Source organism: Drosophila ficusphila, unplaced genomic scaffold (assembly GCF_018152265.1).
Source record: "Drosophila ficusphila isolate 14025-0441.05 unplaced genomic scaffold, ASM1815226v1 contig_855, whole genome shotgun sequence".
Classification (NCBI taxonomy): Eukaryota; Metazoa; Arthropoda; class Insecta; order Diptera; family Drosophilidae; genus Drosophila; species Drosophila ficusphila.
In genome coordinates, this window is record NW_025064807.1 from 1,121,276 (window position 1) to 1,132,541 (window position 11,266).

Here is an 11,266-nt window from a genome sequence, read left to right on the forward strand (position 1 = left end):
TTATAGGAATTACATTTGATCATTGCATCAAAGAATATTTTTGATGCAATGATCTTTTCGTAATGATTTGCTAAAAGGAAAAGTTAAGGAGAGATAAAATATGAAAATAATCATTAAAATAATTAAGCATTCCGATACTATTCTCTGATTACCAAAAGTTTACTCCATAATATTATTTATTTATTTATGTAGTAATGTCTTGTTTTATTAAAATTTATACGAGGTTGTGATATGTGTGAAAGTGTTCACACTTTTCTTGTTAATTTTATTAATAAAATAATATTGTTTTTAGAGTTACAATGGCACATTGGTTGGAGGCGATTGCGGCACCCCGCCCACCGAGAACGTTTTCCTAATGTCGGTGTGTCTCTGCGCCGGCACCTTCCTCATTTCCACCGTGCTGAAGGAGTTCAAGAACGCGCTCTTCTTCCCCTCGATCGTTCGCCAGTACATCAGCGACTTCTCCGTGCTGATTGCCATTTTCGCGATGACTTTCTTCGATTATTCCCTGGGAGTGCCCACCCAGAAGCTGGAGGTTCCCAACGAGCTGAAGCCGACGCTGAGCACCAGGGGCTGGCTCATCCCGCCGTTCTCCGAGAGGAATCCCTGGTGGTCGCCGATCATTGCCGTGTTCCCCGCCCTCCTGGGCACCATCTTGATCTTCATGGACCAGCAGATCACCGCAGTTATTGTGAACCGCAAGGAGAACAAGCTGAAGAAGGGATGCGGCTACCATCTGGATCTGTTCATCCTCTCCATTCTGATTGCTATTTGCAGCTTGATGGGACTGCCTTGGTGAGTTTCGACCAAAGAAATCATATTAGTTATAGATATAATTTATCCAGACTTGCATTAATACTTGCATGGGTATACTCTATAATATGATATTAATACACATTATAGAATGAAGTTCAAATCAGGAATCGGTTTTTAAATGTATGGATTGATTTTATATATATGATATGATATGATTTAACTTGTTTTGGTTTCGGTAAACATATAGCCAAAACCTGAAAGAACTCATTGAAATGGGAATCCAGAAATAGAAATATTAAAATATGTTTTTCTTGTAAATGCAAAGGCAAAAATAATTGTTAGTAAATTCAAGATTTTTGCTATTTTATCTCATGAATCTCATCTTATCTTAATTATCCCAATTAAATATGTGTATATTATGTCCACATTTTTATTAAATTTTTAATATTTATTTAATATTAATATTATTTGTTATTGATATTATATTTTATTTATTAATATTTATGAATTCCACAGGTTCGTGGCTGCCACCGTGCTGAGCATCAACCACGTGAACTCGCTGAAGCTGGAATCGGAGTGCTCGGCCCCTGGCGAGAAGCCACAGTTCCTGGGAGTGCGCGAGCAGCGGGTGACCCACATCCTCATCTTCCTGACCATCGGCGTGTCCGTGCTGCTGACCCCGCTGCTCGGTCACATCCCCATGCCGGTCCTGTTCGGCGTCTTTCTCTATATGGGCGTGGCCTCGCTTAAGGGTCTCCAGTTCTTCGATCGCATACTGATCATGTTCATGCCGGCCAAGTACCAACCGGACTATATGTTCCTGCGCCAGGTAAGATATACCAATGGTTTCTCATAAGATTTTCCAGGTTATTGTAAATAAGTATCTATTTTGGTATTAATTTGCGTAATTTTATTGAGACTGGTGAATAATTTCAAAGGGGAACTTTTTTAAAACCACTTTTCTCTACCATTTTATTACCTGACTTTAAAACCCAAAATATTTTACTATAATAGGCTTATATGTCTTAACATTTTGGCAATATATGTTATAAATTAAAAATACAATAACTATTAATATTCATGGATTTTTTCCAATCCTGCATCTAAGTAATGTGTCATTTTGATTGTATTTTTTTAGAATTTTAAGAAATATTTGTATTTTGTAATTTATTCTCATTTTTCTTGTTTAACTAAACGCCTCAACCAGGATCCATCATATTCATATATTTCTTCTTCTTCCATCTCGTCTTGTTTTTTCTTGGCATTAAGATCCTTTATCAATTGATCGACCAGAAACTCAACTGGGGAGCTACCATCAAACTTAGGTGGTTCCTTAATAGTTTCTATTGATTCGATGCTTTTAACTGACTTTTCCCCTTCCTCCATTGATACTGAACTTGGCTCCAACTCCACAATCGTTGTATCTGGATCTTGGTCTTGATTGTTTATCTCTGGTAGGACACCTTTTACATGAAGAGGCCCTTCTGTTGAATCTTGAGAAGAATTCTCAGTTGTACTTTCATCTTTAACCAAATTATCCGGATTTGTTGTTCCTTGTTGAACTTCGTTTTCGTGTTCCACTGTAGCATTTAAATTCTTGAGTATTTCAGGAACATCTAATTCTTGTAGGAACTTTTCAATATCAAAAGGTTTTGGCTCTTCGCTAACATTCTCTTCAGGTCTTTCAGTACTTATAGGGTTTGCTTTGAAAGCTGCGATTATCGCCAAGTCGTTATAGATATCCTTTATTCGGGAACCGATTGATGAGTTTATGTTTGGATTCCGTGGAATTTCGGCGTTCAAGTGTGACTGAGTAATTTTCGTCTGATCCAACAAATTCCTCTCGGTGGTCTCATCATTAAAAGTAGAAGAGTCTTTTATTGGAACTATTACTTTCTTTGAGCACTCCCATTGAGTCAGTCGATTTTCAAAGCTCGTCAATCTCTGGTGCAAAGTGTCTTCAATGGCTTTAAGTCGACTTTCCAGAACCTCAGTGAATTGACTGCATCCAGGAACCGCTTCTTCCTGAAAAAATAAATAAATCTCAGCCTTGCACTTTAAGGAGAAACGTGTAGACTTACGGCCAAACTGGCGATAGCAGTTCCAAGTAAGGCAATCGCAAATACTAGACTTAAATGGACCTTTCGCATTTTTTCCGTAATGAACTTGTCAGAAGCACAATTGAAACAAGACTGAACTGTTTTCAAATGACGATATTTCTTTAAGTCTAGTGTGCAGTTAGTCATATTTTAATCTTTTAAACAGCGGATGTATCACTATCATGCTGCTTTTAAGGTACAACAACATACAAGCAAACCATAAAGTATAAATATTCTTAACCAGAGAAGATATAAAAATACATGTACATATGTACGGTTCAGTCTGTTACTCAGTTCGACCGGCAATGACGTAACAGCTATAAAATAAAAATCAGAAAAATTAGCAAACCAAAATTTTATGCATGTACCGAAAAAAATAAAATTTTTGGGAAAACCATATAATGCATTTAACGCATATATACAATTATTTAATTTTTAATTTAAAATTTACCAATAATATTAAACTCTTGAAAATAAAATTGTGGCGATATAAATAAATAGCCATTTTAATTGAATAAAAACAATTATAATTCTGTGGAATTTAAAAGAGAGTGATATAATTATACAAAAATGTGCCTAAAAAAACACAGAATTCATCTTATCTACAAAAATACATTGAAGAATAATATTTTAAAGTTTATAATTAAGAAACAATTAATATTAATCTGCTTCTAATTATTCCGTTTGATTTACTTTACAGGTTCCCATTAAGCGCGTTCACCTGTTCACCGCAATTCAGCTGGCGTGTCTCATTATCCTTTGGCTGATCAAGTCCTTCTCACAGACCTCTATCCTGTTCCCCTTGATGTTGGTGGTGATGATCGGCATACGAAAGGCCCTGGATCTTGTATTTACCCGACGGGAGCTGAAGATCCTGGATGATATAATGCCGGAGATGACGAAGCGAGCGGCGGCCGATGATCTGCATAAACTGGACGCTGAGGTGGGCTTATTGGCGCGAATTTTCCCTTGGGGAAAGGGTAGTCGGGGCAGGGTGGTTGGCAAGTCGCCGGGCCTCGATGGTAACCTCGCTGGGTCTGGTGGTGAGGGCCCCGGCCTCATCAGTTGCACCACCTCAAATGCAAATGAGAAGGAGTTCGAGGCACAGAGCAGTCTGCTCAAGAAGTAGAGCACATAGAACACACTCTCTTGCACACACACACTTAGACAAACAAGCACACGCCCATGCCACGCCCACGCCCAAGCCAAAAAACAAAAAAACCCTATGGACAAGTGCTACCCATTTCATTTGCGTTTGCAGTGCTGCCCAGTCTACCGCACAAAAAACCAACGATTAGCGATTGGCGCTTCGATGGTTCCGATACCGATAAATTCAATTATTTATAGAATTTTTCGATTAATTTGCATTTTGTCGGTCTTGATACATCTTATCCAACCTACTATAGTTATATATATCCATGTATATGCATTATTCTCTGTTATATACGTTTTTATCATGTCTTTAACAGTATTTTGTAAATGTTTTTCCCCAACCCCATTTTAATTTTAAACTATGGCATGTAGCAATTTTGCATTTTGTTTTTATATATACGATAGTTTTTGATAAATATGATTTCCTAACCTCTTCTGATCCTGTGCTAAAAAACGCTTTTAAACCACCTGTAAATGCCAAACCCACAAAAAAAGAAACAATGTGGTTTTTTGTAGTGCAAAAATGTGTTATCTATCCGAACCTACTCTAAAACTACTCTTACCCTATATATATATATACAAATATGATATTTATAAATGTAAATGAAATTCTAGCTTAAGTCATAATTAATCAAGCGTTTACACTGTACAACAAGTACCTAAATGTATTAAATCGAACATGTTATGTTATTTTATAGTCATCGGGTCGCGAGTTCCAGTAACTAACCAGAGACACAAGCACACACTTAATGTAGCGAAAATTGATGTAAAATATGTCATGGGCAAAATCCAAAATTGCAACACAAAAACCAAACTAAACAAATAAAAATAAAACAAAAGATTGGCATAAAATTGAACACACTTCACCGAATTGGCTTTTACACACAAGATCACCGATTTAGACCCTCACCCTTTTATTTAGCGAACCTTTCTTCTTCTTCGCCTTTCACTATTGCAACACTAGATCAGATATGCTATACCCTTTTCTACTCTTTCCTTGCTTCCTCCTCCCGAGAGATGTTTTTTGGTCCCAAAACTATGCCAATTTTATATTGAAGGACAACCATCATCAGCATCACCCGGGATCGGGGTCCGGACCCAACTATAATGCCGATAAGTCGGGGGGTCCGACCACCATTCACATTCCGCTATCGGGCAACAAGCCGGCCAACAATGGACCCACAGTGAACATTCCCCAGGAGGCTGTTAATCGCACCACAGTCTGGCAGCAGATCAACAAGGATGGCAACGGGATCTCGGAGCAACTGATCATCCCGGTCACCGTCAAAGTTCGTCAAATCAACGGCAACCAGTAAGTGTTCTCAATGGAATGTCCCGATGGGTCGGGTTCTGAGTCAGGGTTCAGATAAGATCACTCGCTTTCCCCTTATGAGCTGCTAGAACTTTTGCTCTCTCTTTTGTATATAAATCTATCTTTTCCTACACCCAAAATCAGATCGTATAAGCTCCCTTAGAACAGGAGATACAAGAAAAAGAAGATGATACTATTATGAATAGATTATTAAATGACAAGTAATATATCCTTGCAGGGTTTTGCTTTCTTTTATTTAATGTGCGTTCTAAAACATTTTTTCGCTTATGAAAAATATTTAATATTTAAAAATTATTTTAGATTTTTTTTCTTATTTAAAAATATATATATTGCCTGAGTCTTTTATGTATATTTTCATTTTTATAATTTATAATTTTATTTTTTTTTGGTCTTCTTCATAGGACCCTTAAAAAAGTGTATATATCTTTATCAAAATTCAGAAAATTTTAGTCATTAAATGCCTATGAAGCTATGATTCAGAAGTGTCGAAAGTACAAAAAATAATAGGCTTTCTCCTGATATCATCGACTACTAAATCATTCATGCTCGTCTTCGCATTCCCCTGTGCCTCCCCTTTCTGCAGTGCCCCCTCGAGTGCCGCCCTCTCGCCACGCCTCTCGCCCATGCACGAGGCGGATGAGTACAGTGAAGCCCCGCCAAACACACCGGGCAATCCCACGGGAGCTCAGCAGCAGCAGCAGCAGCAACAGCAGCAGATGAATAATTGCAAGGAGGCGGCTGCCAAACTCGAAGGATCTTCTTTGGTCAACAGCCAGATCAATCCAGCCAACATAACGCCCGTCTAAAGATCCCGAAAAAGATATGGATACAATGCGAACAAAAGCACAAAGAACCCGCACACACACACACACACACACACACATCCATGTATTTCTAGTTGATCATTCACAACCGTATCATAATCTCTATTTACTATATGGTATATATCGTAGTAGTTATCCCAGGTGACGTTTTTGGTAACGATTTTTTAGCTGTGCCAGTAGAGGGGTGTAACTTTGATTTGGGGCTCAGGTACAAGTTATACAAGTATTACTTATAAAATAAAATATATAACGGTATTCTGTAGACGAGAAAAAACATTCCAAATATACACTTTTGAAACGAATTTTATAGAGTCAATTCCGAGAATGCGAGCGCATAAATATTAACCATCGGTGATCCGATGTTTGTCCAATTTTCCTATTTCCCCTTTGACTTGGTTAGCTAAAGCGAATTGTGTGTTATATGGGGCTTATTTATCGAACTGTGATCTGATGGGTATATCTTGGGGGTGGGTTGTTTAAGAAGTGTATCATTTAGCCTAGCCAAGACAAAGCTGTAAACAATTGTATTATATTTTATGCCTTACACTAACTTTAACACACAGAGACACACGCATCCTATCCGACACACCCGAAAAAAAATATATATAAACTATAGACAACTATTAATATTGAATAAAAGTGGCGAACAATTAATTAGCCACAAGCAACTGCGGAAACAAAAATGTATCTTTCATTTCGTTACTTTTGGTATGCATCGTTCGTTTTCAGTGTATTTTGTGCATAGTTGTGAGTGTTGAGTGTGGCACCTACTGCTCCCGAAATCTATATCTCTGATCATTCATATATAGCACCTCAGCAACTTCTGCCTGTCTTCCATAATATCAGACATTCATAGACATTAGATCAAGTTTGTGGAGTATCAGCGTTGGATATTCTGAAAAAAATGCATTAAAAAGCTGCAAAAAAAATGTATATTACTTAGAAGGCATAAAAAAAACAAAACCTTTTGTAAATATTTTCAATCATTTTCAAACTCTGTTTCGAAGAATCAAACCATCAAGCTTCATTAGCATCGTGTTTGATGTCTGTATGCGCATTTTCTACTCTATCACTTGGTTTTCTATGTACTTAGTAAAAAAAAACTAGGTTATTCCTGATAATGCTCACCCTAGATATCGGATATTAATCTCTATTTTCACTATTGCAGAACTCAAAATTTAATACGTCGAAGCAATTGTGGCGTGGATATCTCACACCAACAGAAACATCCGTTTGAGTCAATGATTTAACTCCATTTTAGCGTATATCTGTGTACCTGTATAACAGTTTTGTGTGTCTATAATCTGTCTATATAATTATAATGTGTATGTACCACCTACCGTCCCTTTTGCGTGCGATTTGTGGCACAAATTAATTGTCTGGCAACATATCAAGCGACAACCGAAAACCAATCTTATACAATCCACTCTAAAGGAATTTGTTGAAATAAATGTATAAAATAAAGTTTATTTATTTTGAATTGAAAATCTTACTCATTGATGGTACGCGAATAAAAGGGAAACATGTAAGTATGTAATTACAAGAAAAATGATCGGAATTCAAATTCAATAGATTTAAATTTCCGTTTTATTTTCAGGGGTAAATATTTTGACATATTTTAATTTTGGGTAAGCACACAAATGTAGAGCAATTACTATGCTGATATGTATGTAAAAAAAATTATTTTTTATTGATTTCCACATTTTTAAAAATTATTGGGCTTAACAATCATTTTGGATGTTAAATAAAATTAATGCGGAAATTTTTTTTATCTAGCAATATGATGAATTTCGGACCACTATAACTACTAAAACCATAAATAAGTTAATAAGTTTATTGTTTTATTATCACATCATTTCTGGAGATAAATATTATATTTAGCCGTGTGTTCTTTTCTGGTCAAATTTATTTGACTAAAATGTGGATACTATTTGTAACGGCAATCATCATATTGATCCTACTATCGTCTAAGAGCGATATCATCGCTTTAATAATTTGGTCACCCACAGTCACACTGATTTGGTTGGAAAGTGTTGCCAGATAAGTGGTTTTGGTTTTCGAAAGTTCTACTTTTAAATATTCGTATTAAAATCACCAAAAAACGTATAAAATATATTGAACAACAACAATTTAAATCAACTGCGCAAGCTGCAAATATAAATAAAATTTTGAGGTTGGTTAGTGCGATAACAATTAACGAGGTTTTGAATTTAGCGGGAACACTTAGTGGGGGTGTTCAGGGTTGGTCAAAAGTATTGGGTGAGACCCATTTTACGATCTGGCAACACTGTGGTGGGGTTTCCTCGAGCGAGCGCGTGTTATTTTTTTAAATCCGCAATTATTAATTAAAACCTGGCCGGGATGTCGCTAATTTCACGTCTACTGATCGGGAACAACCCGCTGCGCCTGCGGGCACTGGAGTCTTTGGGTAGGGTGAGTTCGGAGCAGAGAAATAACCGAAAACCGATCGGCTCGTTATGTAATTGTTGTAAAGAATGTAGTTTAATAATATTATAACTTTGCAGGCCGGCTATAGTTCGCATGCCAAGTTCTCGGAGCACAAGCCCATCGAGAAGATCCGGAACATCGGCATATCGGCGCACATAGACAGTGGAAAGACGACTCTGACGGAGAGAATCCTCTTTTACACCGGCAGGATTGCGGAAATGCACGAGGTTCGCGGAAAGGATAACGTAGGTGCCACCATGGACAGCATGGAACTGGAGCGGCAGAGGGGGATCACCATCCAATCAGCTGCCACATACACCCTGTGGAAGGAGACCAACATCAACATCATCGACACGCCGGGTCACGTGGACTTCACCGTGGAGGTGGAGCGTGCTCTTCGCGTTTTGGACGGCGCCGTTCTGGTTCTTTGTGCAGTGGGCGGTGTTCAGAGCCAAACGCTTACGGTCAACCGGCAGATGAAGCGCTACAATGTCCCCTGCCTGGCCTTCATCAACAAACTGGATCGCTTGGGCTCGAATCCCTACAGAGTTTTGTCCCAGATGCGGTCCAAAATGAACCACAATGCTGCCTTCATTCAACTACCCATCGGTGTGGAAAGCAACTGCAAGGGCATTGTGGATTTGGTGCGGGAAAGAGCTATCTACTTCGAGGGCGAACACGGAATCGATCTGAGGCTGGACGAAATCCCGCAGGACATGCGAGTGGAAAGCCAAGAAAGGAGGCAGGAGCTCATCGAACACCTCTCGAATGCGGACGACACCTTTGGTGAACTTTTCCTGGAGGAGAAACCCTTCACGGAGGACGATATCAAGGCTGCTTTGAGAAGAACCTGCATCAAGCGAACCTTTACGCCCGTTTTGGTGGGAACTGCACTAAAAAACAAGGGTGTTCAGCCACTGTTAGATGCGGTTATTGAATACCTGCCCAACCCCGGGGAAGTGGAGAACTTGGCCTACATAGAGAAGGAAGGACAGGAACCGGAGAAAATTGTGTTGAATCCCGCACGCGATGGAAAGGATCCCTTTGTGGGCCTGGCCTTCAAACTGGAAGCCGGCCGCTTTGGCCAACTTACCTACCTCAGATGCTACCAAGGAGTGCTCCGCAAGGGTGACAACATCTTCAATGCCCGCACCAACAAGAAGGTGAGGATTGCTCGCCTGGTTCGCCTGCACTCGAATCAAATGGAGGATGTCAACGAGGTCTACGCCGGCGATATATTCGCCCTGTTCGGAGTTGATTGCGCCTCCGGAGACACTTTCACCACCAATCCCAAGGACAACCTGGCCATGGAGTCAATTTTCGTGCCGGAACCCGTTGTCTCAATGGCCATTAAACCGACCAACACCAAGGACCGAGATAACTTCTCGAAGGCCATTGCCAGATTCACCAAGGAGGATCCCACATTCCACTTCTTTTTCGACAACGATGTGAAGGAAACTCTCGTTTCGGGAATGGGTGAACTTCATCTGGAGATCTACGCCCAGCGAATGGAGAGGGAATATGGCTGCCCGGTGACGCTGGGAAAGCCTAAAGTAGCATTTAGGGAAACTCTGGTTGGACCCTGTGAATTCGATTACCTGCACAAGAAACAGTCGGGAGGATCGGGACAGTATGCCAGGATTATCGGTGTTATGGAACCGCTGCCGCCCAACCAAAATACCCTGCTGGAATTCGTTGACGAAACAGTGGGCACTAATGTACCAAAGCAATTTGTTCCTGGAGTGGAAAAGGGTAAGGAAATTAGTAACTTTAAAAATTACTAATATTTAATGGTATTCTTTTATGTTTAGGTTATAGAGAAATGGCTGAGAAGGGCATGCTCTCTGGCCACAAGTTGTCCGGCATAAAATTCCGCCTGCAAGACGGTGGACATCACATAGTGGACTCCAGTGAGCTGGCCTTTATGTTGGCTGCCCATGGTGCCATAAAAGAAGTCTTCCAGAACGGCAGCTGGCAAATCCTGGAGCCCATTATGCTGGTTGAGGTAACGGCGCCCGAGGAATTCCAGGGTGCTGTAATGGGACACCTGAGCAAACGTCATGGCATCATCACCGGAACTGAGGGAACCGAGGGGTGGTTCACCGTCTATGCGGAGGTTCCCCTGAACGACATGTTCGGCTATGCGGGAGAACTGAGGTAAGCTAAATATTTACTAAAACCTTTGGATGTATAACCAAGTCGTATTCTTGTTTTAGATCGAGTACCCAAGGCAAGGGCGAGTTCACAATGGAGTACTCACGGTACTCGCCCTGCCTTCCCGATGTCCAGGATCAGATTGTGCGCCAGTACCAGGAGTCCCAAGGATTGGCTCAGCCCGACAAGAAGAAAAAGAAGAACTAAATTATATTTTCTCCCTAGTACTAACTTTCATCTCTATCAAATCGAAATGTTATTGTGTGTCATTCTACTTTTGCTTAGTTAAATTTTATTTCATACAAAAATCTTCAGTTTCCACTGTGATAATTGCGACATGTACAGATTACTTGTATATTTAACAAAGACAGAAAAAAGTAAAAAAAAAATTATGCTCTTTGTTTTCAAATTGTATTTTATACATATTAATTGAATAAATATATAGAATTGTATTTTATAAATATTTTACATGAATTCTCTTATTTTAATAACCAACATTA

At 39.4% G+C, this 11,266-nt stretch overlaps 3 protein-coding genes across 22 annotated transcripts in view; 2 read left to right on the forward strand and 1 right to left on the reverse strand.

Annotated features, from left to right (window-relative positions):
- LOC108093343 (sodium bicarbonate cotransporter 3) overlaps positions 1 to 7,644 on the forward strand; it is a 31,999-nt gene extending 24,355 nt beyond the window's left edge. For 5 of the 19 annotated variants that reach the window (XM_017193479.2, XM_017193489.2, XM_017193462.2 and 2 more), the window contains 3 exons: positions 293 to 795; positions 1,273 to 1,585; positions 3,556 to 4,864. In XM_017193479.2, coding sequence (XP_017048968.1) covers positions 293 to 795; positions 1,273 to 1,585; positions 3,556 to 3,984 — 1,245 coding nt within the window. In that variant the 3' untranslated portion in view covers positions 3,985 to 4,864. Of the gene's footprint in view, positions 1 to 292; positions 796 to 1,272; positions 1,586 to 3,555; positions 4,865 to 5,065; positions 5,320 to 5,923; positions 7,047 to 7,332 lie in introns of those variants that run through there. The other 14 variants (XM_017193435.2, XM_017193444.2, XM_017193497.2 and 11 more) reach the window with 9 other exon arrangements.
- Positions 1,593 to 3,149, reverse strand: LOC108093441. The gene is made up of 2 exons (XM_017193509.1): positions 2,838 to 3,149; positions 1,593 to 2,781 (listed from the first exon to the last, which is right to left on the reverse strand). The coding sequence occupies exons 1-2, from the start codon at positions 3,000 to 3,002 to the stop codon at positions 1,930 to 1,932; spliced, it is 1,017 nt and encodes a 338-aa protein (XP_017048998.1). The 5' UTR covers positions 3,003 to 3,149; the 3' UTR covers positions 1,593 to 1,929.
- A 795-nt stretch (positions 7,645 to 8,439) lies between the features above and the next one.
- LOC108093503 (elongation factor G, mitochondrial) lies at positions 8,440 to 11,229 on the forward strand. 2 transcript variants are annotated; one of them, XM_017193596.2, is made up of 4 exons: positions 8,440 to 8,597; positions 8,690 to 10,364; positions 10,424 to 10,769; positions 10,829 to 11,229. In XM_017193596.2, the coding sequence occupies exons 1-4, from the start codon at positions 8,526 to 8,528 to the stop codon at positions 10,971 to 10,973; spliced, it is 2,238 nt and encodes a 745-aa protein (XP_017049085.1). In that variant the 5' UTR covers positions 8,440 to 8,525; the 3' UTR covers positions 10,974 to 11,229. The 2 variants fall into 2 exon arrangements, with proteins under 2 accessions (XP_017049085.1, XP_017049093.1); XM_017193604.2 differs by having other exon boundaries at positions 8,489 to 8,592.
- Positions 11,230 to 11,266: the final 37 nt, after the last annotated feature.

What these genes read in the sequence shown, in the direction of transcription:
- LOC108093441 (XM_017193509.1), bottom strand. Translation starts at nt 3,002, where the DNA reads ATGACTAACTGCACACTAGACTTAAAGAAATATCGTCATTTGAAAACA. An exon ending in CTGCTATCGCCAGTTTGGCC is followed by an intron (nt 2,782 to 2,837) that starts GTAAGTCTACAC and finishes TTATTTTTTCAG; the next exon opens with GAAGAAGCGGTTCCTGGATG.
- LOC108093503 (XM_017193596.2), top strand. Translation starts at nt 8,526, where the DNA reads ATGTCGCTAATTTCACGTCTACTGATCGGGAACAACCCGCTGCGCCTG. An exon ending in TGTTCCTGGAGTGGAAAAGG is followed by an intron (nt 10,365 to 10,423) that starts GTAAGGAAATTA and finishes TTTTATGTTTAG; the next exon opens with GTTATAGAGAAATGGCTGAG. An exon ending in GGCTATGCGGGAGAACTGAG is followed by an intron (nt 10,770 to 10,828) that starts GTAAGCTAAATA and finishes TTCTTGTTTTAG; the next exon opens with ATCGAGTACCCAAGGCAAGG.